Source organism: Zootoca vivipara, chromosome 13 (assembly GCF_965207765.1).
Source record: "Zootoca vivipara chromosome 13, rZooViv2.hap1.1, whole genome shotgun sequence".
NCBI lineage: Eukaryota > Metazoa > Chordata > Lepidosauria > Squamata > Lacertidae > Zootoca > Zootoca vivipara.
In genome coordinates this window covers 31,565,246-31,592,431 of record NC_142596.1, presented here as the reverse complement: position 1 = coordinate 31,592,431, position 27,186 = coordinate 31,565,246, and the positions used below count along the sequence as shown (strand labels likewise).

At 46.0% G+C, this 27,186-nt stretch overlaps 1 protein-coding gene across 1 annotated transcript; it reads right to left on the bottom strand.

Moving 5' to 3' along the window:
* Positions 1–9,449: 9,449 nt before the first annotated feature.
* On the bottom strand, positions 9,450–19,823 carry SSTR5 (somatostatin receptor 5). The gene is made up of 2 exons (XM_035131306.3): positions 19,349–19,823; positions 9,450–13,347 (listed from the first exon to the last, which is right to left on the bottom strand). The coding sequence occupies exon 2, from the start codon at positions 13,282–13,284 to the stop codon at positions 12,172–12,174; it is 1,113 nt and encodes a 370-aa protein (XP_034987197.1). The 5' UTR covers positions 13,285–13,347; positions 19,349–19,823; the 3' UTR covers positions 9,450–12,171.
* Positions 19,824–27,186: the final 7,363 nt, after the last annotated feature.

Sequence of the window (27,186 nt, the reverse complement as noted above, 5' to 3'; positions counted from 1 at the left end):
GCATCCCCTGGCCCTTCCCACAGTGGCCCAATCTCTCTGCATAAACCGAGCACAAAAACTCAGCTACCACTAAAGTAACTCCATCATTATTATCCAACAGTAACCCCTGAATAGTTGGCAATGCAGCGATCGATGCATCCACCTGCAAAGCACCCAGCAATCGCCTTCTCGCATTGATACCATAATTGCAGGAAAAGAAAATGTGGTCCAATGTATCTGGTTCATTCTTCTCGCGTTTACATAAACGTTCGGCTTTGGGGAGAGCTAGATATCTTCCTTCTGTCTCCTTAGAGGGGAACAGGTTGAATCTAGCCAACATGAAGAGCCTGCACCCTTCCTGACTCTTCAAGTTTGCCATATATCCCCTTTTAAAGTCTCTAGACATAGGGAGGTTCAGATATAAAGGGGAGCAGGTGCTGCGCCCCACCACCTCAAGTACGTAGTGAGTGCTTTTCCCTATAAGAGTCTTTCTAATAATTTTCCAGGCGTCTTTGGGGTCAGTGTTTTCAAAATCAGCTATCTTTAGTCCTATTGAGTTCAGCTTTCTCCTACAAGTCAGTGATAGGTTATTGCTTGTATTATCACCTAGAAGGTCGTAAAGGAGAGAGTTAGGGGATAGGGCTCTATTATGAAGGAGGATCCAGGATTTCAAAGTCCTCAGTTGATCAGGCCAGTGGCCCATCTAGCTCCGCATCCTCACCGTGGTCTCTGAGAAACCTGCAAGCAGGACCTGAGCACAAGAGCACTCTCTTACCATGTGGCATTCAAGAACTGGCATTCAGAAGCATTGCTACCTCTGACCAATGAGGCAGAGGCATAGCTATTGTGGCTAGTCGCCACTGATATCCTCCAAGAATAGGATTAATCCTCTCTTTTTCGGACAAATCTTTTATTTTTCTTCCTGCCACCCCGATAGCGGATAGCTTGGCACCTTGGCACCTCTGTCTCTTTGCCAGATCTGCAGGTGTTGCCTGGGCATGATGGAAGACCTCTCCTCCCTCTGGAGGCTCTAGTGCCACACGGAGAGGAGAAATTCTGATGAACTGATGCAATAGCAGCATAGAATTACAATACAATGCAATATGGATTTTATTATGCGGCACAGACCCAGTAAAGATCATAGCATTACAGCATGCAACATTAAAGGAATCGTTCGAGGGAGGGATGCAGCACACGTTGCCAGCCAGGACTGGAGCTGCCATTGACGCAAGTCATCCTTGTGTTCACGCCTCCCCCCCCCCACAATGTGATGCTTTTTACGGAGTACAATCCATCTGCTGCTGAATGAGCACTAATGGATCATCCAAGAAGATCAGTTCACCTTCAGTGCTGGGGCTGGGGGGGGGGGGAAGATGACAGACAATTAGCTGCAGGAGAATCCAAAGTATGTACTCAAACAGATCCAGAAGTCTTTGAAGGACCCAGCAAGACAAAATCCCGTAGTTTGGTGGCAAAGATCATAGCTTGGTTGCAGAACACCTGCTTTGCATGTCGAAGGCTCCAGGTTCAATCCCCAACACGACCAGGTGGTGCTGGGAATATCCCCTGCCTGAAGAGCCATTGCCAGTCCTTGTAGACAATACTGGACTAGATGGACCAATGGACTGGGGAAACCCAGCCAAGTGGGTGGGGTATGAATAATAAATGATGATGATGATGATGACGACGACTCAGCACAAGGCAACTTTCTCCATGAGTCGCAGAATCCATTGGTAATGCTTTTCCTGGACTGTTTCATTTCAGGTGTAAGGTGTGGTGGCATCTCTAAGTGGTCTCCCCCCCCCAAAAAAAAGGTTCTTCCCTCCTTGCACATAGGATAGCTCAGTTGGTTAGAGCATGGTATTGACAATGCCAAGGTTGCAGTTTCAATCCCCATAAGGACCAGCTGCATATTGTTTGTCAGGGAGTGGCTGGATGAGGAGGAGGGGTGGGAGCCCCCCCCCCACCTAAGAGCCCCTCCCAGGGAGGACAGAGAAGACGACACTGAAGAGCAGTCTGGGGATGGGATGAGTTGGGAGGTGCTAGAAGCAGGGGGGTTGAGCGATTAAGAAGGGTTAGGAGAAGGAAGAGCTTCCAGGAGAGGGTTAGAGGCACAGTGTGAGAGCAGACGCAGACAGAGAGAAGTCAGAGGTTGCCCCTGCTACACAGTCCCAGTCCTGCTGGCTCTCCTCCCCCTCTGACACCTTACTCGAGGAGAGACCTCCATGTTGCTGAGCAATGGGAAAATGAGATAGTAGAGGGAAACTACTTTGCTACCTCGTGCAAGCTGAATATGTGGTTAGACAGAGAATAAAATATATGGCTGTACAAGGGTTACATGCCTCAGCTAATGGGCCATGTTTATCAAGCTCACTGGGCCTGACAAATATATGCCATATCTAAATTTTCTAGTACATAAGAACAGTTTTTAACACTTTGCCCTCTAAGATCCTAGGTGCAGAATTGACACCATTCCCTTCAAGGAGATGTGCTGCCCTTGCAACCACTTGAAAGAGCTTGAAAGAGTCTGTCAAGTTTTCTTCTCCTTTTTATCAAAGGGGTTAGAGAACACATAATTTATCCTCTTATGAGGAGGTTTCTTGGTCTATCCTTAGAGGCTCCTTTTGAGTATCTTCCTTGAGGAGCCTAATAAATCTATTACTGAGCAGGTGGCGATATATCTGGATGCTGTAACATCTCTGAGACCTGCTAGGATTATTAGCAGCTCGCTTGTCACATTGAATAATTGTTCCTACTGAAGCTGTAATGTTATATGCTACTTTAAAGGCTGCATTTTGCGTAATGGTCGGTTGTCTTTAATAAACATCTGATTGTGTTACCCGGCTCTTATAATGACCCACTGCCCCCATTTAAGTGTAAGCACAGCCTCTCGATCAACTTTATCTTCTTAAAAGTCTAGCAAGGATTATGGGGAGTCAAGCAGCAATGCTTGTAATAAGTTACTTGAACCAGTGCAAGGGGCAACAGAATCCCGTGCAGATTTCTTCTTCAGTAAATACTTGTTGTCATGTAGTGTGCTTCTTCAGATACTATTTCCTTCCTGCTCCTTCTTCAGTTCATCCACAAGCCTGTTGGACTTCTGCACCCAAGGCAGCTGCCTCAGGCCCTGTGGCTGAGACGGATTGAAGCTGATGTCGAACAGAAGCTCTTCCCTACTTCTAAGCCACAGCACTGCTGGGGAGCCGTTGTGAATCAGAGCACACAATATCTGCCTAGAATGGATGAACCCAATGGAGCTTTCCCCACCATTTAGCAGTCTGGGAGAAAGGAAGCTATTATCTGCCTCCAGGCAAAACAAGAAGCCTGCAGTTGTTTCAATTGGCTTCCATTAATTTCCGCCTCATATATTTAATTTATGCACATTATCTGGTTCCCTCCTACTGTTTTTCTCTTTTCAGTTGTGTTTTACCCCTTCTCCTAGTGTGTGTTTTTTTTAAAAAAATGATTTAAAAAAAAGATTTTCATGAGTAGCAGTTTAGTACATTCAGTTTCTCTGTTTTGAAATCATAGAGTCCTTCATGCAGGTCAGTTACATTCAGTCGGAGACATTTTTGTTATGTGCAGTTTGGGGGTGGAGGGGAAGTGAAGTGGGGAGACAGAGGGGAGGAAACAGGCGTGGTGGGGAACAATAACTTTTCATTTCCCCCCGCAATATATGAGCATGGCTTTTGTGTCAGCGTCAGATTTGTACCAGAGGATCCAGGGCATGGTTTCAGTCATGAATCGGAGCCTCTATCAGCAGATCCAATTTATGCACCTTTTTGTAGCTAAGCTGCCTGATTTCTCCCAGTTCTTTAATGCTATGAACTGTTTGTATATGTGCGCACACATACATCTTTGCAAGCAATTCATAGCATTAAATAAATGCCTGTCTCAGGTGATTCTTCTTTCCTTGCATAATTGTGAAAAATGGCTATCTTTATGTCTCACAGACCAGATTGTTGCATTAAAAGTTCCCTCTTTGTGTCATTTATTTGCTAATCATTACCGGGCTGCAGCCAATAAAATCAGGCCACGGGATCTGATAAGAAACCAACTATCTAAAAGCCATTGATGGAGTCTGTGTTACTTGACTCTTCTTGGCTCCAAGCTTAGCCATCAAGATAACCACAACAGATGCTGTTTTCATAAGCTGCCTCCACCCCGCACAACCTGCGTTTTGTGTATTGATTTTGTGCATTGTTGTGAGAGCTGTTGCGTCAGAGAGTTGTCTCTGGACGACAAAATGGATTGGGCAGAGGGAAGATGAAGCGTGAAGGGGGGGGGAATGTATTCATACAAGGCCCATTTTCAAAATCATCAAGGGTGCGGTTTCATTTCCTCCTCCTCCTCCTGCTCCTCCTGCTCCTCCTGCTCCTCCTCCTCCCCTTCTTCTTCTTCTTCTTCTTCTTCTTCTTCTTCTTCTTCTTCTTCTTCTTCTTCTTCTTCTTCTTCTTCTTCTTCTTCTTCTTCTTCTTCTTCCCTTCATTATAAGATCTCAGGTCAGTTCACAGAATAAAATACAGGATAAAAGGTAAAGGTAAAGGAATCCCTGACCATTAGGTCCAGTCACGGATGACTCTGGGGTTGCGGCGCTCATCTCGCTTTACTGGCCGAGGGAGCCGGTGTACAGCTTCCAGGTCATGTGGTCAGCATGACTAAGCCGCTTCTGGCGAACCAGAGCAGCGCACGGAAATGCTGTTTACCTTCCCGCCGGAGCGGTACCTATTTATCTACTTGCACTTTGTGCTTTCAAACTGCTAGGTTGGCAAGAGCAGGGACCGAGCAACGGGAGCTCACCCCGTCGCAGGGATTCGAACCGCTGACCTTCTGATCGGCAAGCCCTAGGCTCTGTGGTTTAACCCACATCGCCACCCGCGTCCCAAAAATACAGGATAAAAACAAGTAAATAATTAAAACATTGTAGCAACCATACCTTTAAAGCACATTATCCCCCATCCCAAAGAACTGTAGTTTACCTCCACAGGTTTATTAATGTAACACTATCCTTGTATGCAGAGTTGCTCAGGAATTCTAAGAAAGAAAGAAACAAAATTGGTGTAGTTTTAAAATCAGTAGTTAAAATCAGGGCAATTTTGAAAGGTGCAATCCTCCATCTTGATTCAAAATGGTGTCCAACCAGCTCCCATCATCTCCATCCAGCTTGGCCAACAGTTCCTCACCTTTGGTCTAGGAGAAGTTGGTATTTCATCCCAGTGGCACACATGACATTGAACTGCAAGGTCAGGTAGTGTATATTTGCAATGCAGTGCACAAACATTTGCTTACCCAAAGGGCATTATTTTATTAGGCAATTAATTATTTGCACAGTTCCTTCCCTGCTTATTTGTTGGTGTGATTTTCATTCTTAATTAAGCAGCTGGTGGGAGGATGCCTGCTAATCACATGGTAGCAGTAGGATGCTCTCAATGTGCAGTGTCCGAGTGTCGGATGTGCTCCCATTTTGAAACCCTGGGAGGGCTGAGTGGGACAAGGAGCAGGGCCTAAGCCTGGCTGAAGAAACAGGGACGTGTCAGAATTGTTATAAGAAATAACTGCTCCTTTTCCCTTATGGGGTACCCAAGAGCCTGTATAGAGTCCTTATGTAGGTTCTCTATTGGTAGGAGAAAATAACAGAGGCCAACCGGAGAATATTGATATGCATGTAAGCATGGTGTTCATTAAACTATTGCAACAGGGTCCTCACTCACCACATGCAGGAGGGAGGAGGAACCTAGAACAATGGTGTGCAAGCCCTTATATAGAGCCCTGTAGCTCAAGACACACACACACCCCCCAATACATCATACATACATCACAGAAGTACTGGTAGAATCCTGTCTGGCAGGAGACCTGTTAATGGGTTTACCTGAATTGCCTGGCCGTTCTTTTGTGATGATAAATACTCAATTCCGGGAGTCCAGGTCACAGGCTCACCTTCTTCATACACAAATGTGCCCTCAAGGCATATTTTTGAGCACACAGACAATGGGGAGGCTTTTTCCCATTTCCATCCAAACTCCAGAGGAATATTTGAGGTCACTGAAAGAGTCAAAATGGCTTTAGGACTGTTTTCCTGTCCTGTTTCAGACATGTGGTTTATATATTTATGTATGTGTTTGCCTGATACATTTATGAACATTTATTTTGTAGCTTAGGCCTTATAATTCTCATAACAGGATGAGTAGTCTATTGGGGATCTTTCTGGCTCAGTTTGTTTTAAGGTCTTAGAGCTCCCAGCTGTTGGAGCTGCAACCTGATTTGCTCTAGGTCTATTTAACAAGCTGTTTGGGAAATCCATACAGAGCTTGTGCCAAATGTTTTGAGTCCTGCAGGAGCTGTTCGCTTATTAGACCTCCTTCCCAGCTTTGCATCTCTGGCTCCTCGTTATAGGGAATATCTAACATGCAGAACATTGGTCCAACTGACTTAGTCTTCTCTGCACTGATTGGCAGTGGTTCTTCAGGGCTCCAGACAGAAGTCTCTACCAGCCCTACCTAGAGATGCAGGAGACTGAACTGTGGACCTTCTGCATGCAAAGCAGATGTTCTACCACTGAGCTATGAACGTCCTCCTGCTTTTAATCCTTTTCGTTGGTCTCTAGTATCTACTATTTAGAGTGGTGGTGTTTTTGTAGCTGGAGACTCCACTGTATATTTTAGAAAGTTGTTTGCTCAGTCTGCATTTTAACACCCTTTAAGCTATCGCCACCAAATTTTGCACAATGGTACCTGAGATCAGGTTTTTGTCTATGTTTGGATGCCATGGTACATCATCTTGAAGCAAGATTGCAGACTGAACCCTTCAAAACTGCTCTATTTTTAACCACTGATTTCTAAACCACACTGGGTTTTTTAAAATAAGAATTCCTGAACAATGCCAGGTCTAAGGATGGAATTTTCATCCATCAATTTATCTAATCTCCTTTTCGTAAGGTTTTCAGAAGGTTTTCCAGGCGGGAATGTGGCCCCCGGGCTGAAAAAGTTTCCGCACTCCTGTTTTAACAGAACCAACTAGGAGGAACAATTTTGCAAAACCAAAAAACCCGCCCAACATCAACAGATGAGGCCATAAGGGGTAAGTCAGAAATCCTGCACACACTATGACTCCAGGCTCCTCCAGGCAACCTGTTTCAAGAGCATTCATTTTTATTTTTTTTGAAGTGCTTAAAAATAATATTATCAACTTCAAGGCTATCTACCCAGGACATTTTATTCTAGCATTAACAGAGACTGTGTGCTTGTTTTTTTCTATGTAGTCCATACACACAGGTTGGATCTACTATTACATATTTTTTTGCGTCTGAAAAAGTGCTTTTTGAGAAACTGGTTTCATTCTGAAAATCAAAGCTCATTGTGAATTGATTCTGCATGAAGTCAGTGGGGAGGTCCTCCCCAGTAAGGATAAGCAGGATCAAAATGGTGGGAAAGGAACTAGTGTCAATTGAGTGATATGACAATATAGGTTCTATTCCTGCTCTCCCCAGTTCCGAATCCCCTCCCCCCAGTATGGCAGGATTTGAAGAAATCCTCTACTTAAAATGTGATACAGACTGACTCATTTGGTGAAGACAGCTCACATAACTCTCTCTTTCTGACCATTTGTTGCCTAGGACTTCTGCAATTCTCCCTCTCCCACCTTGGGTTTTTCCTGTATTTCCTTTCGTGGAAATTGGTTAAATCCTTATTCAACAAGTAAATGTCAGTGTGATATTTGTATAAGTAATGAAGCAGACTGTTTATATATGGGTGAGGATAGTCTCTGGTGATCTTTTCTTTGCAATAAAAAAATGTAGGATTGTTTCCCATCAGTATGTTACTGGTCCAACAGGGAGGGAGATGATAGATAGATAGATGATAGATAGATGATAGATAGATAGATAGATAGATAGATAGATAGATATAGATAGATAAACATTGCACATTTTTTGCAGGTCTGATATCTTGGAGGAAGAGGAGGAGGAGGGCACCTGAAAATTGTATGATAGGCTAGAAAACACCAAAGTTATGGGCAGTAGAAGGCTGTCAGGTACTCCCATTGAAATTAACGGCAAACACAAATGGATGGGATGAAATGAACTAGCTTTTAGGAATGAATTAGTTTTGATTCAGCAATGAGATTAATGCAGTTCTAACTAATCAAGCACAAAGACTGTGATCCTACGCTCACTTATCTGGGTGTAGGTCCCATTGAACTTATTTCTGTGTAGGTTTGCATGGAATTGCACAGGAAATGAACGGAAGTTTCAATGACAAAAATGAATGGAGATGTTGTTTCCCCCCTTGCACACTGCTACAACCTTAATGCCTGTTAGTCTCCCCGCCTCCCTTTGGGATAACAAGCCCAGAGATACCATGTTGATATTGCAGGGTTTCTGTGACCGAAGGAAGTGTAAAATGTAGGGGAAGGAAGGAAAAAATAATAATCCATGACCACTTTGCAAGAACATCATTTAACTCACATTTTAATATCTGAAAATAGTATTTAAATTCTCAGCCATATTTTGGACAGCAAACCAGCACATGAATTCACAAAATCTTGCCAGGACAACACAATCATTCTCAGATGTAAAAACAGTATGGTCACATTCAACAAACAGCTTCGTATGAAAGGTGAAATGTACAGAGTGAACCAAGAGCCCAGAGGATTTCCTGGGCTACTTCTGTGCAAAGTATGATCCTCACAAATAAGGTGTGACATGGGAAATTTGGAGGTGGTTCATTTGCCTAGGTTAGTATATGGCCCCTGGAGGGTTCCTGAGGACGTAATGTGGCCCTCAGGGTGACAGTAGACACACACACACACACACACACAGAGAGAGAGAGAGAGCTTCCCAATTGTAGAGTGCCTTTGGAATAGATCCAAGGCTTTTACATTTTGATGGGTAGTGTTCAATGTTTGTCTTAAGCACAGACCTTTTGAAATTGATGAGCATGACTAATTTAGATGCATTCATTTTAATGGGTTATATATAACACAATCAATTCTAAAGAAAAATTAGATTACCCTAATATAAATTGCAGCCCTAGGAAAAATTGTGGGTGTGGGTGTGTGGTTGTCACCTTTCTCTTACCCGCATCTCTCCATAAAAATGTAATGCATGACACACTTCCATCATACTTGACATTTCTTCCCCCTCCAAGAGCAGCAGACAGTGAGAGAAGATGAAGCAGAGAAATGTTCGAAGCAATGAGGATCACATCTCCCATCTTCTTTTGCTAGGTGTTACCAGGGAGACATAGGACAGAGATGGAGGTTGGTGGCACAACACCGCCGCCCACGCCCATCACACCTTGTTTGGAACCACCTTGTATATTTATTCTTAAAGCATTTTGAAGGACATCGGGAGGCTGCAGCCTGACCCTTATTTACAGCAAATCTGGTTCCTGGCATTTCAAAACAGCAGCAGACGACACACACTTCAGAAGCAAGAAAACAAGTGCTGAGAGGAGAGATGACATGACTTAAAAAAAAGAAGATAACACTGCAAAGGAACACATTATAGGTGTGTGCATTTAAAAATCCTCTTATCCACAAGGCAAGATTGCATTGGACCACATCTAGCTGTGCACCCTGGGCACGAGCGAGAAAAAGTTTGGCACATTGGAGTACCAAGTTGTTAAGGACAGACCTTAGCAGATGCAGAATTAGCTGCAAAGAAGAGCAAATTGCCACACTGGCCACACCCACACCTTATGCTTTGAGCACTTTAAGCAGCCATGTCTTTCCCCAAAGAACCCCCAGAATTGTTGTTTGTTCAGGGTGCAGAGAGTTGTTAGGTGAGCCCTTTTCCCCTCCCAGAACTACAATTCCCAGACCAGAGTGGTTTAACAATCCCCCCTGCCCAGATAACTCTGGGAACTGTAGTTCTGGGAAAGGGAATACTGTACAAGTATCTCCTAACAAGTCTCAGCACTTTTGATGGATGGCAGCTCCCAGTATTATTTGGGGGGAAGCTGAAACTGTTTAAAGTGGCAAAATAGCATTTTAAATGTATGGCTTGCATGTGACCACTGCCAGACCCTCTCCCTACACCTGTTCTTGTGCTTTTAAGGAGGGGAAGTGGAACCTGCCAGTTCCCAGAGCGAGATTCAGATAAAACATTCTCATTAGAGAACTCTGCCACAGAGCCAGGATCGTAGGAAACTGGGCACCCCGACAGAGCCCCTGAGGCTATACGCCAAGGAATTTGTGCCACCCTGCAGAACTGAAGGAACTCACATTTTCCAGTGATGGACTCACCACGATAACAACCCTCAGCCCTCACAAGCAGAGGCAGCAGCAAGCTTGATGCTCCAGTCCCATGGTCCGAGCTTTACTCAATTCCGGCAGCCTGCAGGACAGCTTCTTCCTGCTCAGAAGTAGGCCTTCTGGCTCTGCATTAGACTTGCTGATGCTATTGGACAGTGCCCGTGCTGGTCCATGGTTTAACTGCCACTTGCAGGAGCTGGTGCAATGCTTGTTGATTCGGATTCCTTGCACCCCACTGTCACTCACGGGTCTGCAGTCTTGGTCAGACCACACCTAGAATACTGTGCCCAATTCTGGGCACTGCAATTTAACAAGGATGTTGACAAGCTGGAACATGTGCAGAGGAGGACAACCAAGGTGACCAAGGGTGTGGAAACTAAGCCTTATGAGGAACGGTTGAAGGAGCTGGGTATGTTTAGCCTGGAAAAGAGGAGACTGAGAGGAGATATGATCGCCATCTTCAAATATCTTAAGGGTTGTCAAATGGAGGAAGGAGCATGCTTGTTTTCTCCTGCTCTGGAGGGTAGGACTCAAACCAATGGCTTCAAGTTGCAAGAAAGGAGATTCCGACTAAACATTCAGAAAAACTTTCTGACAGCAAGAACTGTTTAACAGTGGAACGGACTCCCTCGGGAGGTTGTGGACTCTCCTTCCTTGGAGGTTTTGAAGCAGAGCTTGGGTGGCCATCTATCATGGATGCTTTAGCTGATGTTCCTGCATTTGCAGGGGGTTGGACTAGATGACCCTTGGGAACCTTCCAACTCCATGATTCTGGTTTAGTTTTAATTAATTTACTCCTTTCCCCCAAATCACCACCCAAATTATTCCAACTAGCATTGGTGTGCAACGCTTAAAGTCTGCTTCCTAATTCAAACGGATTTCTAGTGGTGCTGATAATGGGTGTTGCTAGATTTAGGAAAAATGGCAGGGCAAAAAACCCTTGGGAAAGCAGGACACAAAATGGAACATTTTTCTTCATATTTGCTTTGCTCAGGTTTGCCGCTGAGATGGATGATGTCCCTTCTGCCCCTGCTGGAAGCAACCTGCAAAACAGCAGGCCGCTAGAAGCATGTAAGTAAGATGTGAGAATGCTTTGTTTTACCAGGAATGGCTAGGTGGATTTTAGCATACTCAAGAGAGCTGTGGAAACATACCTGGGGACAGTGTCATGTGGTGTGTTAGGGTTGGCAGGATTTACAATGCATTCTATGTATCAATACTACAAATTTCCATCCATTTTATACCAGCTTAACTTAGCCACTGAGAATCAAGTCTGTCCAATCCTGTTGTGGTTTCCGCTTATGGATTGCACTAGTGCAGGCATCCCCAAACTGTGGCCCTCCAGATGTTTTGGCCTACAACTCCCATAATCCCTAGCTAAAAGGTCCAGTGGTCAGGGATGATGTGAATTGTAGTCCAAAACATCTGGAGGGCCGAAGTTTGGGGATCCCTGCACTAGTGTATCCATTGCCAACCTGGTGTCCTCCAGCTTCTTGGACTACAACTCCCATCAGCCCACAGTGTAGAACATTGGGGACTGGCATATGTCTCCCTTGCCCATGAAGCATGATGGAGATATATCTACCATGTTTGATGGGCTGGGGTGAGGTAGAAAGATCCAGGCCTTCTTACCTTTCCACCTATTTATGAAGCCAATGGCTGAGGTGGAGCAACAGTGTTCCCCATTGAGAACTAAGCCTCCTGCTATCTGCATGCCCCACCCCCTTGATCTGCATAACCCCACCCCTGTTTTCTGGTCTTGCTTGCGTGATGTAATGTTGAAGAGGAGAGCATTTCTGCGCAAGGCGGAAAGAAAGCAAATATTTGTACACCCTTGAAACAGGATTTGGCAAAGTCCATTCTTATCGTGCCCATGGCATTTGCCACCATAATGTGCTCCAAGCAAGTTCCAGTTCTTTTGAAGGCAATGGAGGTCCCTTTCTACAGCTTGCTAATCTGCATGTGCCCATTGGACTCCACACTTCTCTGGAGTAGCATTGCCTCCTGCAGGCGGCTGCTCTTCTCTTGCCGATGTTCGGTTGGGTCGCCGTCTTCAATGCCATTTCCTTTGCGGAGGCACAGGACCTTCCGAAAGCTCTGCTTGAAGTTGTCAGAAAGAAATCCATACAGGATGGGGTTGGCACAGCTGTTGGCGTAGGAAAGAACCACCACAAAACAGAAGATGCCCACCAAGACAGGCTCCTCCGGCAAGATGAAGATCAGGTTGATGATGTTGACAATGTAGAAGGGAAGCCAACAGAAAACAAAAACGACCACAATGATGACCACCATCCTGGTCACTTTCCTCTCCGACCTCCGGCGCCTTGTAGAGCCCACTCGGATCCCTGAGGACTTGACTTTGATGATGATCAGCAAGTAGCAGAGGCAAATCACCAGCAGAGGTCCAAAGAACCCCAAGACGGAGGTGTAAATGATGAACACTGCAGACCAGATCTGAACTGGCTCAGGCCAGCTCATGTTGCAGGTGTCAAAGGTTTCCTGGACATCAGCAAATATGATCATTGGGAGCACCACCAGGAAGGAGAAAGTCCAGACTGCCAGACTGATCAATCTGGCGAACCTTGGGTGACGCCATTTGGTAGACTTGATGGGGTGAACCACGGCAAGGTAGCGGTCCAGACTCATGACTGTCAAGCAAAAGATACTGGTGAATTGGTTGATGCCATCAAAAGCTGTCACTAGCCTGCACATGAAAGTCCCAAATGGCCAGTAGGAGATGGCATTCTGGGTAGCCAGGAATGGCAAGCCAAGCATGAAGAGTACGTCAGCGATTGCCAAGTTTAAAATGTAAATGTTGGTGACGGTCTTCATCTTGGCATAACGCAGGACCACGTAAATGACCAAGGTGTTCCCGCTCAGCCCAACGGCACAAACCATGAGGTAAATGATTGGAATGAGCACAGAGCGGATGTTGGTAGGAATGGAAAACCCTACGAGAGTCGTGTTGCTTGTTGTGTTAGCCAAAAAGGAGAAGTTATCATCTGGAGCAATAGCTTCTTTGAGGAAAGCAGTGGAGAAGTATAAAGGATCCATGCTCCTTGTCTCAATGTGGTTTCTTAAGAATGATGAAACCTAGAATCCTTCAGCATTTTCATCCTGGGGGAGAGAAAAATTAACAGAAACATGAAAAGAAAAGATTATTGGTGGGCATGTTCAGAAATCTCTCCAGTTTAAAATGTATTAAACAGCTGCCTTGCGCATTCTGCTTTAATGCACCAAAATAATTAGCTACCCTGGCTGGCAATTATTTAGGAATTAAGCAGATGTTTTGTTTTCTCCCATCAACCTTTTCCTGCAAATAAAAATGAATATGGGAGCTGTGAACAAAATGAGCTCACCATAATAGCCTTGGATGTTGCTGGATCATTCTCTCAAAGGAAAAGAGAAGGTGGCCTCATACCGTGTCAAGCCATTGGTCCATCGAGCTCAGTATTGTCCACACTGGCTGGCAGTGGCTCTCCAGGATTTCAGACAAGGGTCTCTCCCAGCCTTACCTGGAGATGCCAGGGACTGAACCTGGGACCTTCTGCATGCAAAGCAGGTGCTCTACCCCTGAGCTGGTGGCCCCTTCCCCTACAGGAAACTCAGTCAGAACCTTGGTCTATCCAGCTCAGTACCAGACTCAGGCAGCTTCCTGTTCCAGTAACTCACCAGACCTGATCAGCCCAGTCTTCACCCTCAGGGTTTGGAACATAGGAAGCTGCCTTATACCAAGTCAGAGCAATGGTCCATCTTCATATTGTCTATGCTGACCGGAAGCATCTCTCTGGGGTTTCAGGCAGGGGTCCCTCCCAGCCCTATCTAGAGATGCTGGGGATTGAATATGGGCTCTTCTGCATGCATCTGATCTACAGTCCTTCTCTCAGGAGACACTTATAAAATGCTGCACTGAAGGAAGAGTGTAGACATGGAAGGAAGAATGTTACAGTGCAAAGAATTCTGGGGCAGTAAATGGGGAGAACCTCTGCATCTATGCACATTTTTGTTATTTATATTGACCATGTGTTGATCCATCAACGTCCAAGGCAACAGTTAGTGCTTGAACTGACTAGAAGGGTGGCACCCTAGACCAAATTTTGAGAGGCACCCAAGACCTGGTGAGAGATGTAAGTGTGGGTAAGCCAATTGGGAACAGTGGTCATAGCACTATTAAATTAAATATACATGGAAATAGCCAGCTGCCAAGGAAAGCCCACACGGTCACATTTGGTTCTTAAAAAGGGAACTTCCCCAGAATGAGAAGATTGATAAAAAGGAAGTTGAAAGGCAGAATCAAAAGGTGCAAATCACTCCAAAATGCTTGAGAGTCGTTTAAAAACACAGTATTAGACAATCAAATGGAGGATCAGGAAAGGTACTATGAGGGTGAAGAGGACAGCAACATGGTTAATGAGCAGAGTCAAAGAAGCTATTAGAGGTGAGAAGGCTTCCCTCAAGTCTTGTCCAAATGAACAGAACAAAAATGAACACGAAAACCTTGGCAAAGAGAAAGAAAGAAATTGTAGGCATACTGTACAGTAAGGCGTGCTAAAAAAGAATGTGAGGAACACATTGCTGAAAACATTAAGACAATAAACAAGATGTTCTTTAAATATATTAGTAGCAGGAAACTGTCTAGGGAGGTGATTGGACTCTTGGATGACAAGGGAAGTCAAATGGGTGCTAAAGGAGGATAAGGAGATTGTGGAGAAACTGAATGAACTACAGTATTTGCATCTGCCTTCACAGTGGAAGATATTGGGCAGATCCCAGGGCCTTTTCAGAAGGTTGGTCTGGGGAAATAAGGCAAACAGTGGTGATGAGAGATGAAGTTCTAGGCTTAATAGAAAATAAAAAATAGACAAATCACCAGGCCCACATGACATCCTCCTGAGACTTCTCAGCCAACTCAAATGTGCAACTGCTGATCTTCTAACAAAAATATGTAACTTGTCCTTCAGATCAGCCTACGTACCTCAGGACTTTAAAGTAGCCAATGTAACACCCATTTTATAACAGCTTATGCAAGTTCAAATTGTTGCAAGACACCTGTAACAATAGGTTTATACTCATCTTCAGTGAGCCATGTGCCAATGAGTTTTGCCGCTCTCTCTTTAAAACTCTCCCCTTTCTGTAACTCTTTATCTATTAAAAGTTAAAACATTTTTGACCCATGGATGTCTTAATTAGCTCCCTGCTGTTCTCATAGACTTTCATGAACAACTATAGGGATTAGAAATTTGCTTTATCAGAAGTGCAGGAAATGAGGTTGTAAGAATTAGGGATGGGGGATAAATTCAATTCTGTTTGCATTTTAGAATGAACCTATATAATTCGCACTTTCTGAACCAATACACAAACAGAAATACACAGCCTTCCCTTGGAAACTGCACTTTGCCAGATTTTTTTGGCAATGCATTTCTTCGGATTAGTAATGTGCAGAAAGATGCATGTATACTAGAGTAAAATGTGCATTGAAATGCATATATTAGCAAAAAAAATAGCATACACAAATGTATTATAGAAGAGGAACATGCTTTACAAAAAATGTGCATTTTAGGCAAAATTGCATACACGAATGTATGTATTAGAAGAAATTCATGCTATTTTTTATGCATTTTTATGAGGAATATGGGTATTTTTATTTTAAAAAATCATGAACAAATGTAAAAAAGTGGAGAACTATACTTCAGACTGGAAAAAATCAGAAACTGAGAGCAACCCAAGCTGACAGATTCACCCCTCCCTACACAGGGTGCTGAATCCTACCCCTTCCCTCACATTTTTTGCTTTTTCTGGGCTCTGGTAGAATTGCTGAGGTTTAGTAGGTTATTCCCTTTGATATTTTAATCCACCAGATCCTCCTTAGACTCAGAGCAATTTATAATTGCAGTTCTTTATGATTAATATTACATGTTATTTTTACATGCATAATTTTGAGTTAAAAATAATTCTTCCTGGAGTTGAATACTCAAGCAAAAAAAAAGGGTTGTTTTGTGTGTGTGTGTGTGCGCGCGCATGCCATTTGACCTGCCTTATCTCCTGTCTTCAGCCTTTTTAGTCATAAGAAAAATGGATGAAGTTGAAGCAGCCATTTAATTTGGTTGCAAACAGGCTGTGCTGATAAGGTTTCAAATTCCAATCCCAAGGACAAAGCAACAAATAAAAAATTCACTCTCCCTCTAGAAAATATAGCCCTGGCTGTAAAGGACATCTCTGTCTAAAGTGTAATCCGGCGTTCCCAGGACCCTTAAGTGTCAGAGAACAAAAATCTAGAATTGTAGAATTGGAAGGGACCCATAGGGTCATCTAGTTCACCCCTGCATTGCACGAATTATACCTATGATGCAGAACCTAAAGATGATGCAGTCACGGCCACAGAGAAGAGACATACTCCAAGAAAGATATTCCAATGGGTTTTCTTGGGTTGTTTGCTTGCTGGTTTTACACTAAAGCAATTCTTTCCTCCACACTCCCTAGGGACCTGGGTACCCGAGCGCCCACACAATTCCCCATGAAGGGGCTGGGCTGCACCCACAAATTTTGGTGCCAGGGCCATGCACACTGCATGGCACCCACAGCCCCAGGCACTCACAGTCATGGGGCCAAGCTGGCACTCTTGTTGCCACTTCACCTTAGCCCTGAAGTAGTGGCAGTGGTGGTTTGTGCCTCTTGGGACGGGTGGTAGGCAGAGAGCCCATAGAGTAGATGGCACCAGAGCCAATGACAGAGGCAACGAACAATGGTTTTGTGCCCATCCACTTCCATGCTGAGATCTTCAAGCGACAACACTGAGACAGAGGCAGCGCAGGAAATTGACAGGCAATGCCACCTCTGGAATGGGTCGCCAGATTGCAAAGGTTCTTGAGCTTTATTTAGGAAGACCTCAAAATAGGGACAGACTGAGGCCCTATGAACCAGCCTCCGCTGAGTCACCATCTCCAAACAGACCCTTAGGCAGCTTACAGACGGAAACAAGATACCAAAGACTTCAGTATAAAACAAAACATTAGAAGTTCATTTAAAGTAGGGTGCAAGGGGGTGCTGTGACCCTCCAGATGTCACTGAACTACAACTCCCATCAGCCACTGCCCATTGACCAAACTGGCCTTGGAGGTTTGGAGTCCAAAAACATCTGAAAAGCTGGAGGTTCATCGCCAGTGATTTAAAGCACCAGAGGAAATCAAAATATTTAGCAGCTTAAGAACTGAGATGAAAGCTAGCAGAAAAGCTAGCTTAGGGGACTCACCAGCTTAGGGGAAAGCAAAACACATTCAGGATTTGTGTTTATTGATAATGATAATGATAATGATAATGATAATGATAATGATTCCATTAATTACCCTTCCTTCACTGTCAGGTCCCAGGATGGGTTATAACCATTTAAAATATTTTAAAGGTTTTAACTGATCTTCCGAGGAATAGAAGCACGAAGGGGGTCTCATTTGTTTCCTGGTGGAGGGAGTTCTGCTTGATGGGAGCCATCACAGAAAAAAATATTAGTAATTCTGAATACTGGATGCTCATTCAGGTTTAATTAACATGACGTATGCATGCTTGTTCCACACTGCACAGAAAGGGGCCTCATTCACACATCTGAGTATATGGAAAGGCAGTCTGAAAGCATTTCATTTTGTTTTAAAAAATTGCATGTTAGGAACATAGGGAGCTGCTTTTCACTGAGTCAGACCATTGGTCCGTTGACGACATCATGCTGAGTCTGACTGATAGTCCACCTAGTTCAGCACAGCCTGCTTTACGCTAAGCTCAGCATTGTCTACACTGACTGGCAGTGGCTCTCCAGGGTTTGGGGCAGGAGACGTTCTCAGCCCTTCCTGGAGTTGCTGGGCATTGACCTTGCTACATGCAAAGCAGATGTTTTAACCACTGAGCTACTACTGCCTTTCCCCATCACTCAGTGATAGAAGCACCAAGAGGGTGGCTTGCAGTCCTGAGCGGGTCACTTGCAAATCACAAACAAAATTTCATCTCTGGTGCAAAATTCAAATGCTCAGTCGCTAGTTCCCAAATGTACATGAAATGACATTTGTGTATGTGTAAGCCAGCTGAAATGCACCCAGTGCTCCTTGGACTGCTTCACACCTGCACTTCCACTGCTTTGAAGGGGACTGGGATCATGCACTGACCTGCATGTGTGAATTGCACCATCGCAGGTAAGCCTCCCCACCCCTGCCAGATATTTTCTTATTCTTATTTATTGGATTTATATACCACCCTATACCCAGCGGTTCTTCTGATCACAATCTTCCAGTCATAGAAACAGAGAATCATAACATTGGAAGGGACCCCGGGGATCATCCAGGCCCACCCTTCAATGCAGGAATGTGCAGCTATCCCTTATGGGGGTTGAACCTGCAACCATAGCATTATCAGCTCCATGTTCTAGCCAACTGAGCGACCTAGGTTTGCATGACAGTCAAGTGTGGACCTTTTCACACATTCAGTTGCCAGTTAATGGGGGTTCAGGAATCAAGTGGTGGGCAGGCATGTGTGAATCAGCCCAAGCCTTCCCTTTTCCCTACACAATGGTCATTTCAGTTTAAGAGGAAGTACGTTTTGCTGGACTAACTCACACACAAATGTGTGACAAATGATGGGAAGTCCCTGCTTGCAACTTCCTTCTGGGTATACCACCACCACCAATAATAAGAATAATGCTCAATAATAATAAACAATAAACAAATATTTAATAACATTAATATTTAATGGCATTTAATATTATTAATATAATTATTAATAATACAAATGCATTTTATTAATTGGTGGTGACAATGACGTGTGGGTTGCCCACATGTGACAAACACACAAAAAGTGACCTCCAGTGTCAGAAAATTGATCCTCTTGAATTAAGCAGCCACGAATTGTTCAAAAACCTTGAGATTGTTCCAAGGATTGACTCATTCTACACACCCCAGAAGAGTGTGTCCGTGTTAATCTGCTCTCGCCAAAGCCACAAGAGAGTCTGGTGGCTCCTCGGTGGTGGGGCTCTAGCCCAGTCCCCCAAAGTTTTTGCCACAATACCTTCTCGCTAGACTTGAAGTCTCTCGCTTCTACCCATCTCTCCGCCCTCCTTCCAACCGTGTGCTTGTTGCTTTACCTGGCTTGGCTTGGTCTCTCTCCGCCCCACTTCCAGGGACCGTCCTGCTCCAAGCCTGCCCTCCAGCTTTCCTCAAAATCCAGGTCCAGCCAGCCTCCCTCCTGCTGTCTCCTCCGGTCCGGTCGTATTGTCCTGCTGATGGTCGCCAAACGCAGCTGCTTCTCTCTAGGACAACGTCCTTCTTCTGGGACAGGCGTCGTCTTCTCCTTGACCCCACCAGCAGCAGCAAAGTTCTGTCTCTGAAGCCGGCAGACTCCTGGCTCCGGCAAGTCAAACCCTCGCTCTCCCTGCTCAAGCGCCTCACTAAATAAATATCCAGCTCCAGGTCTCTAAGTAGCGCAGTCGACGGCGGGGGAAGGAGGTGGGACGCGGGGGAAGGGGATTTGCCTGTTGCGCTTTATAGGCTGCGGCCAGCGGGTTGCAGTACCCCCTACAGACAACGCACCTGACTTGCAAGGAGGGCGGGGAAACATCTCGCCGAAGGGCTCCAGGGAGCTCCTTTGAAAAGAGGGGGGAAAGAAAGCAGACGTTTGAAAGTTGCGCGTGGGTTGGATTTAGGAAGGCGGTCGTTTCTTAGGATCCTCTGGAGCGCCGAAGTACGAAAGAGCTGCTGCAGTCATGTCGCCTTATGGCTTGCACCATGAGCGCTGGGAGCTTTGCAGGGTAACAACATCGCAGAAGTCAAAGGCAGGGCTCTGCCCCGAAAATGTTACAGGCGAAATGCTCTGCGACAGCTAGGATCCAAAACGCAGGACACAAGACGAGCCTGCTGGATCAGGCCAGTGGCCCATCATAGTCCAGCATCCTGTCCTCACAGTGGCCAACCAGATGCCCCCAAAGGAAATCTGCAAGCAGCACTCAAGCACAAGAGCACCCTCCCCTTCTGTGGTTTCAAGCAACTGGGATACAGAAGTATCCGACTGTAGAGGACGAGTAGCCTAGTCATTGTGGCTAGTCGCCACTGGTAGCCCTCTCCTCCGTGAATTGGTCCAGTCCTCTTTTAGAGCCATCCAAGTTGTTAGGCATCGCTGCCTCCTGCGGGAGCGAGTTCCATGGTTAAACTATGCGGTGCGTGAAGGACGCAAGCTTTTGAGTTGCGCAGAGCTCCTTCACAGGAGCAAGGGAAGTGGCCATATTTTCTCCCTTCCTCCCTTCCCTCCTGCCCCCATCGCCTATACATACATATAAATAAACCAGCCGTAACATTAAAGCGTCAGTGAGAAGCGTTTCCAGGCCAGTCCGATAATAAGGGAGATGCGCAAAGTGGTGAACGCAACAATTGGAGAAGAAATGGCAACAGGCAAGAACGCACACAAAACACACAAATACACACACACACACACACACAGAGAGAGAGAGAGAGAGAGAGAGAGAGAGAGAGAGAGAGAGAGAGAGAGAGAGAGAGAGAGAGACCGTTTGACTCATTCAATCTCTTTTCCTTCACTCCTATTTGGGAGTGAGGAGTCTTTTTCAAGCCTGCCCGGAATGCTAGTTACAAGCCGAGACGCCTTACCTCGTCAGTTTCAAGTGGCGTCTCGTCTATTTCATCCATGCCCTTCATTTGCCGATGCTACTTTGCATCAAGCTTCTGGCTGGGCGCCTGAAGGAATGGGGCAGGCGATGTGAGGTGGGGGAGTCTCCTGAGGGGTGGGGGATGCTGCCCCCCTCGCCCTGTAAAGCGGATTTCCCGAAGTGTCTGCTTTGCGCACTAATTCGTATTCTTTGCTCTAAAAAGAGCTCCGATTTAGGGGCGCGTTTGCGCGGAATCCACCTCCCCCCCCCAGCAAACTGCAAAAGGTTCCCCGCACCGCTCCCCCCTCCCCACTTCTGCTCGGTAAACAGCCCGCTTCCTTTTTCTAAGAAACTTGCCCCGGAGAGCCTCTCCTTCTGTTCCTGGTGTGATCTTGGGCGCCGCGGTGGAAAGAGCCCTGAGCCGGAGCTCGGCTCGTGAAGCGGCAGGTGGGGGCGTCTCTATCCATAGCGCGGGCGGTGCTCGGTCGGGAAAGGTTGCAGACGCTTCCCAAAAGAGCACGAGAGAGAGAAAGATAGAAAGGAACCCGTCGCGCTCTACAGCCAGTGCGCCCGTATCATGGTGCACGCATTTTCCGCATGTGCTGTGGGGGGAAGAATCCCATATTTGCTGTTTGTCGAACGTCGCCAAAATATAACTGACGGAGCGATGTTTTCGAATGTGCCAGCTTTGATTCCTGCGGGGAACAAGTGCAAGCTTTATGGTTATACCACACCCTTCGTCGGGCAGCCCCCTCCTCCCCGTCTTTAAGCTGCTGAAGTTGCCAGAAAGTTGGCTTTCACAGTGGATGATGGCCTTCTGCTGCTATTAGGGTTGGCTTTGTGTGTTTTTTATGAACTGCATGTGGCTTTGTGCGAATGTGTTGGCATTATAATGTTTGCTGCTGTTTGCTGTTTATGTTTTCCATATGCTGCAGGTCATTTGGAGAAATCTTGCATTAAAAAGTCACAGAAACATAATAAGGATAATAAGCAGATCATACGTGACCCTGCTCTAATATTTGACTTCTATGGTTATGGATAGTTGTGGTCCTTTAGGAAGGGAGCTGCCACAGCCCCACTCCATGTTTCTGTAAAATGGGCACACTCATTTCATAGGTAAACTCCTGTAGCAGTGATTTTAGATTGATGCTGGCAAACCGCATCAGATAAAAGCTAGCTATCAAAACCCTCAGCTATCAACACAACGTACAGTGCTGGCAAACCTTCCTGTACGTCAGTATGCACAAACACACATCCACAAGTTAGGTCAGGGGGACATTAGAGGGCAGCAGGTCACTACTGGGCTGGCCAGAGTTGGGAGGATCCTGATGGAACCGGTTAGAGCAGGTTAGAACAGGGGAGGCTGGTCCAAGCCTGAAGGGTCAGACCCAGGTTAGGAAGAAGACAATGGGAAAATGGCAGAGTGGTGGAAAAACCCCAAGGATCACAAGATTGAGAGGAGGGGGATGTTTAAGGAGTAGGCATGTGACAGGGCGAGGTCTGAGAAGTATGTGAGGACCAGGCACTTCCTCTATGGCGGAGTTTTGGGGTGTTGGCAGGATGTGACCTATGCAAGGACACCACCTCTTTTGGAGTTGACCACTTGTCATTGGATGAAGGATGCACCTCTAGTTAATCATTGACAGTTCTGAAACTTTACAATAAAAGGGGGTGCCTGCTTTCATTCTGGGCGACCTTCCGATCCACATTCTGTCTCCCGCTGTGTTCTTTATCCGTGCTCCCCACAAACTCCCACAAAAATAGCAAGATTCATTTATTGCATTGAAGTCCCAGCTTTTCTGCAAGGAGCTTAAGTTGGTGTACATGGTTCTCTTCCCAGTTTATGATGAGAACAGTTTCATAGCTGAATATGGATTTGAACCCTGGTCTCCAAGGTCCTAGTCCAACACTCTTAACTATTGCCCTACACTGTGGTTTTATATAAACTGCCTGGTATACTTCTCTACCAGCATAGCTTGAGCTGGGGTGAAACTAGTCTTTATCTCAAAGACCCAGTTTGGCACACTAATAATAATAATAATAATAATAATAATAATTTATTTATACCCCACCCATCTGGCTGGGTTTCCTCAGCCACTCTGGGCGGCGGCTTCCAACAGAACATTAAAATGCAATAATCTATTAAACATTAAAAGCTTCCCTAAACAGGGCTGCCTTCAGATGTCTTCTAAAAGTCTGGTACAGTAGTTGTTTTTCCACAGGGCGGGAGCCACTACTGAGAAGGCCCTCTGCCTGTTTCCCTGTAACTTGGCTTCTCGCAATGAGGGAACCGCCAGAAGGCCCTCGGCGCTGGACTTCAGTGTCCAGGCAGAACGATGGGGGTGGAGACGCTCCTTCACACCCCCATATGCATTTGTGTACACACACACACACACACACACCTGGGGCAAAAAGCCCTGCTAGCCCCTCCCCCCGGCAGCTTGAGAGTTAACTTCTAGAGGTGCATTAAGTACATATGAGAGCATAAGCAGTGCCTGCTGGATGATGCCAGTGGTCCATCTAGTCCAGCATCCTGTCCTCCCAGTGGCCATACAGATGCTTGTGGGAAACCTGCAAGCAGGATCTGAATGCTACAGCCCTCTCCCCTCCTGCAGTTTCTAGCAACTGGTATTCAGAAGGATTATTGCCTCTGACCATGGAGGCAGAGTACAGTAATCATGGCTGGCAGCCATTGATAGCCTTGTACTCCATGAATCTGTCGAATCCTCTTTTAAAGCCAACCAAGTGAAGAGTCAATAGGAGCTACAAGCCAAGCCGATGAAAGCCAAGATTAGCTACCAAGATTAGCTGCCCAGACACAGCCATATATCTATGCACATCCCATTGCCATCTTGACTGTCCTGTTTGGTTTCTCTGTGACACACCTGGACCCTTGTTCCCAGGTCACCCCTCCCTCTGTCCAGCTGTGCTGAAGCATTCTTTCTTAGTTTCCTTGAATTCCCAATGGTTTCTTATCTAGGATGCTCAATGGATCACCACATACCAACCACAGCATGTGATGCTTCTGCGATCCAATGGTGATTTGGTGTACGGCCCCTTTGGCCTGAACCAGTGGGCTTTTCATGTGTCTTAAAACTCAGGGTCATGGGTTTGAGCTCCACGTTGAGCAAGAGATTCCTGTATTGCAGGGGGTTGGACTAGATGACCCCCGTGGTCCCTTCCCGCTCTACAGTTCTATGATTCCATGCTCTTAGGAGCATGGTTGGTGGACCACTTAATAATTTTTGTGCCTATTATAGCAAGGCTAATGCAATGCTCTAGAAGCTGTGTGCTTTTTAATTATATTTTTACAGGCACCTGAATGAAGCTCGTGGACCACTGAAGATCACAGACCACAGCTTGGGAACCCCTGGTTTGGATTATATTTAGCTTCTTATGCTCCCATCTGCACATCCCTTCCTGGCTGCAAGGAATTCTGTTGTCTGATTCATTCCCCCGCCCCCTCTATTCTGAAGGAGAGCTGAGAATTTTGCATGATGAGAGGAGGGGGAAATGGCTGTTTTGCACTTCGCAATGTTTTCCCTGCTCTGCGCTTTCATTAATTTATCAAGCCGTGCTGTGTGTTGTACTTGATAATGACTTAGATGAGGTTAATTTGCTGCCACAGGTTTGCAATTAGAGGCCTATCACAGGGTCAGGGCATGTGAGTGTTTATGCGAGAGACGGCAAGGAAAACACGTGGAACAGTCTGCTTGCAGCTGGACATCTTCAAGTGCAATTTGTGACTGTGTGTTCAAACTCAGAAGTATCCAGGAAAACTAAGAAAGCAACAGGTGATTGCATGCAGGACCATAGGAAGCTGTCTTATACTAAGTCAGAAGGCTGGTCCATCTAGTTCAATGTTGCCTACTCGGACTGGCAGTGGCCCTCCAGGGTTTCAAATAGAGGCCTCCCCCAGTTTTTTATGGGACCTTCAACATGCAAAGTAGATGCCTCTGAGTGATCACTCTTCCCCAATTGCCATCTTTGAACATAGGCTTACCAGAGGACTGAACGTAGCCTCCATTCCACAGCCTCACTGGGAAGGTACAGAAAGTTGCATCAAGTGTAATTCAGCTTCCCAAGAACATCAGTGTTTCCTTTTTAAAATAAAAGAATAAAGAAACGAAGTTTCTAGTCCTTAAGGCAGTGTGGAGGTCTTCTTGACAGAGTGTGGGCAAATCCTATTGAAATCTCAGTAATCAGTGGGGTGGCTGCACAAAATTCCCTATGTGTGTGGGTGTACAGGAGAGTTCAGACTCCTGCATTGTTTGTTTCCGATTCCTTGTGGCTAACAAAACTATAATAAATTATGCAAAATGGTAAAGCTTTCAGAGTAGATTGTGCAAGATAAGAGCAGGCCAGGGGGCTCAATATGCATGATTTGTGTAAAAGAATCCAGCTTCTCCTGCAGCAGAATCAGTTCACATGGATAGATGATTTCAAATCCACAGGGCCTCCCCTTGAGTAGAAGTGTACCTAGGCTCTCATGCGCCCTTGGTAAGGAGATGTATGGTTGCTGCCTGAGCTGGGAGAGCCCATGGACCAGAAACTCAAAAAGTTGGCTTTTTGTCGCCTTCTGTGCTCTGCCAGTGACTGCCTCAGTAGCCATCAGGGTCAGGTCTGCTCTGCTTCCCCTCCTCGTCTGCCCATCTGCCCATCTGCCCATCTGCCCCCCCTCTCTCTCTCCGCTTGCTACTTTCCTTTCTAACACTACCCTCCTTTCCTTTCCCCTCCTTCTGCAACTATCACCCACTCTCTGTCTCCTTCCCTCCAAGCTGCACCGGGCATAGCACTCAAAGTTCTAATAGTGCCACTGGCGAACAGGGGAGCTGGCTCTGCAGGGCTGCTGCCACAGCCCACATCAGAGCACAGATTTGTGCCTGGCCACCCAGAGCAGTGGAGGAGTTGCCCAGGGAGCAGGCGGGTTGATAGGCACGCAGGCTCCTTGCCACTCCATACCAGAGTGGAAAGCCCCCATTTTTGCACCCCCTTGTCAGGGGCCAACTTAGCAAACCCATAAGTACATACCTGCTCCTGAGTTTCTGAGATTTTCAACAGGCACTTAGCATGCGCTTCCAAGCATTCTGTCACACCCTGCCCAAGCCATTTGCTCACATCTGGGGAATCTTCGGCCCTCCAGATCTTTCTGAGCTGCAGCAACCGATAGGCCCCAGCAAACATGGCCAGTGCCCAGGGAGTTCAGCAACATATGGAACGCCAAAAGTTCCCCACACCTGCCTTTGCTCACCTTTGTACCCATTCTGCAAGCTGCTCCCTCTGAGATTAGGTGAGGGATGCATTTATTGGAAAGGCTCTGCATTTCCGTCTTGCAAGAGCTGCTCCCGGGTCAGCTGAAAAACCCATCCAACTGTTTGAGGTGGAAAAATACAATGTGGAGATAAATTTCTGGGCCACCACCAGTCTCTCTTTTGCCATTACTTCTTTTAAGCAGAGAATTAGTGTCATAATATGAGCAATGAGCACTGCTCCTTTGCCACATGGACGTGATGGATGGCACTTATGACAATGGCGGTGGTTAACATGAAATATCAGCAGAAGGCCAGGCTGTTGCTGCTGCAGCGGCAGCAATAATCTTCAGCAAGGGAACAGTAAGAGCCGGCCGCATGCATGAGGCTTCAGCGATGATTTAGCAACCGACCTGTCAAAGTTCTGGAGACAAATCTGATGTGTCTGGTGGATCACTCGAGAGATGCAATTTGCTGGAAACTTCTGCCAGGAGGTTTTTTTTTTTTACTGCTGAGTCAAGTGGAGAAGCAACGGCTAGCTAAACGTCCATGAAATATGTCACCCGCCACTCAGTTATTTGGAGCAGCCTCCCCCAACCTGGCACCCTCCAGATGTTTTGGACTATGACTCCCATCAGCCCCAGTAAGCATGTTGGAAATTGTAGTGCAAAACATCTGGAGGGTACTAGGTTGGGGAAGGCTGGTTTAGCCCCTTCTGTACATAGATGCAACAATCACACAGACCAAACTTTAGTTCAGTCCAGTCCAGTCCAGTGCAAGGTATCAAGGGCGGTAGGATTTCAGGGTCATTTCCCTTCTCTTCTGTGAGCACTAGGCTTTCCCCAGGAGACCAAATGATATATGTAATTGCATACATATAAGGGAATACATGATGGAGGGGGGCATACAGAATCCAAAATGGCTTGGGTCCAAAATACCTAACAGAGCACCTTCCCCAGTATCAACCATCTCAGACCCTTCAATCTGCATTAGAGGCTTTGGCAATGGTTGCTGGAGGCTGCCTGTTTGGCTTTGGCCCATGACAGGGCCTTTTCAGTGGTGGCTCCTTTTTGTGGA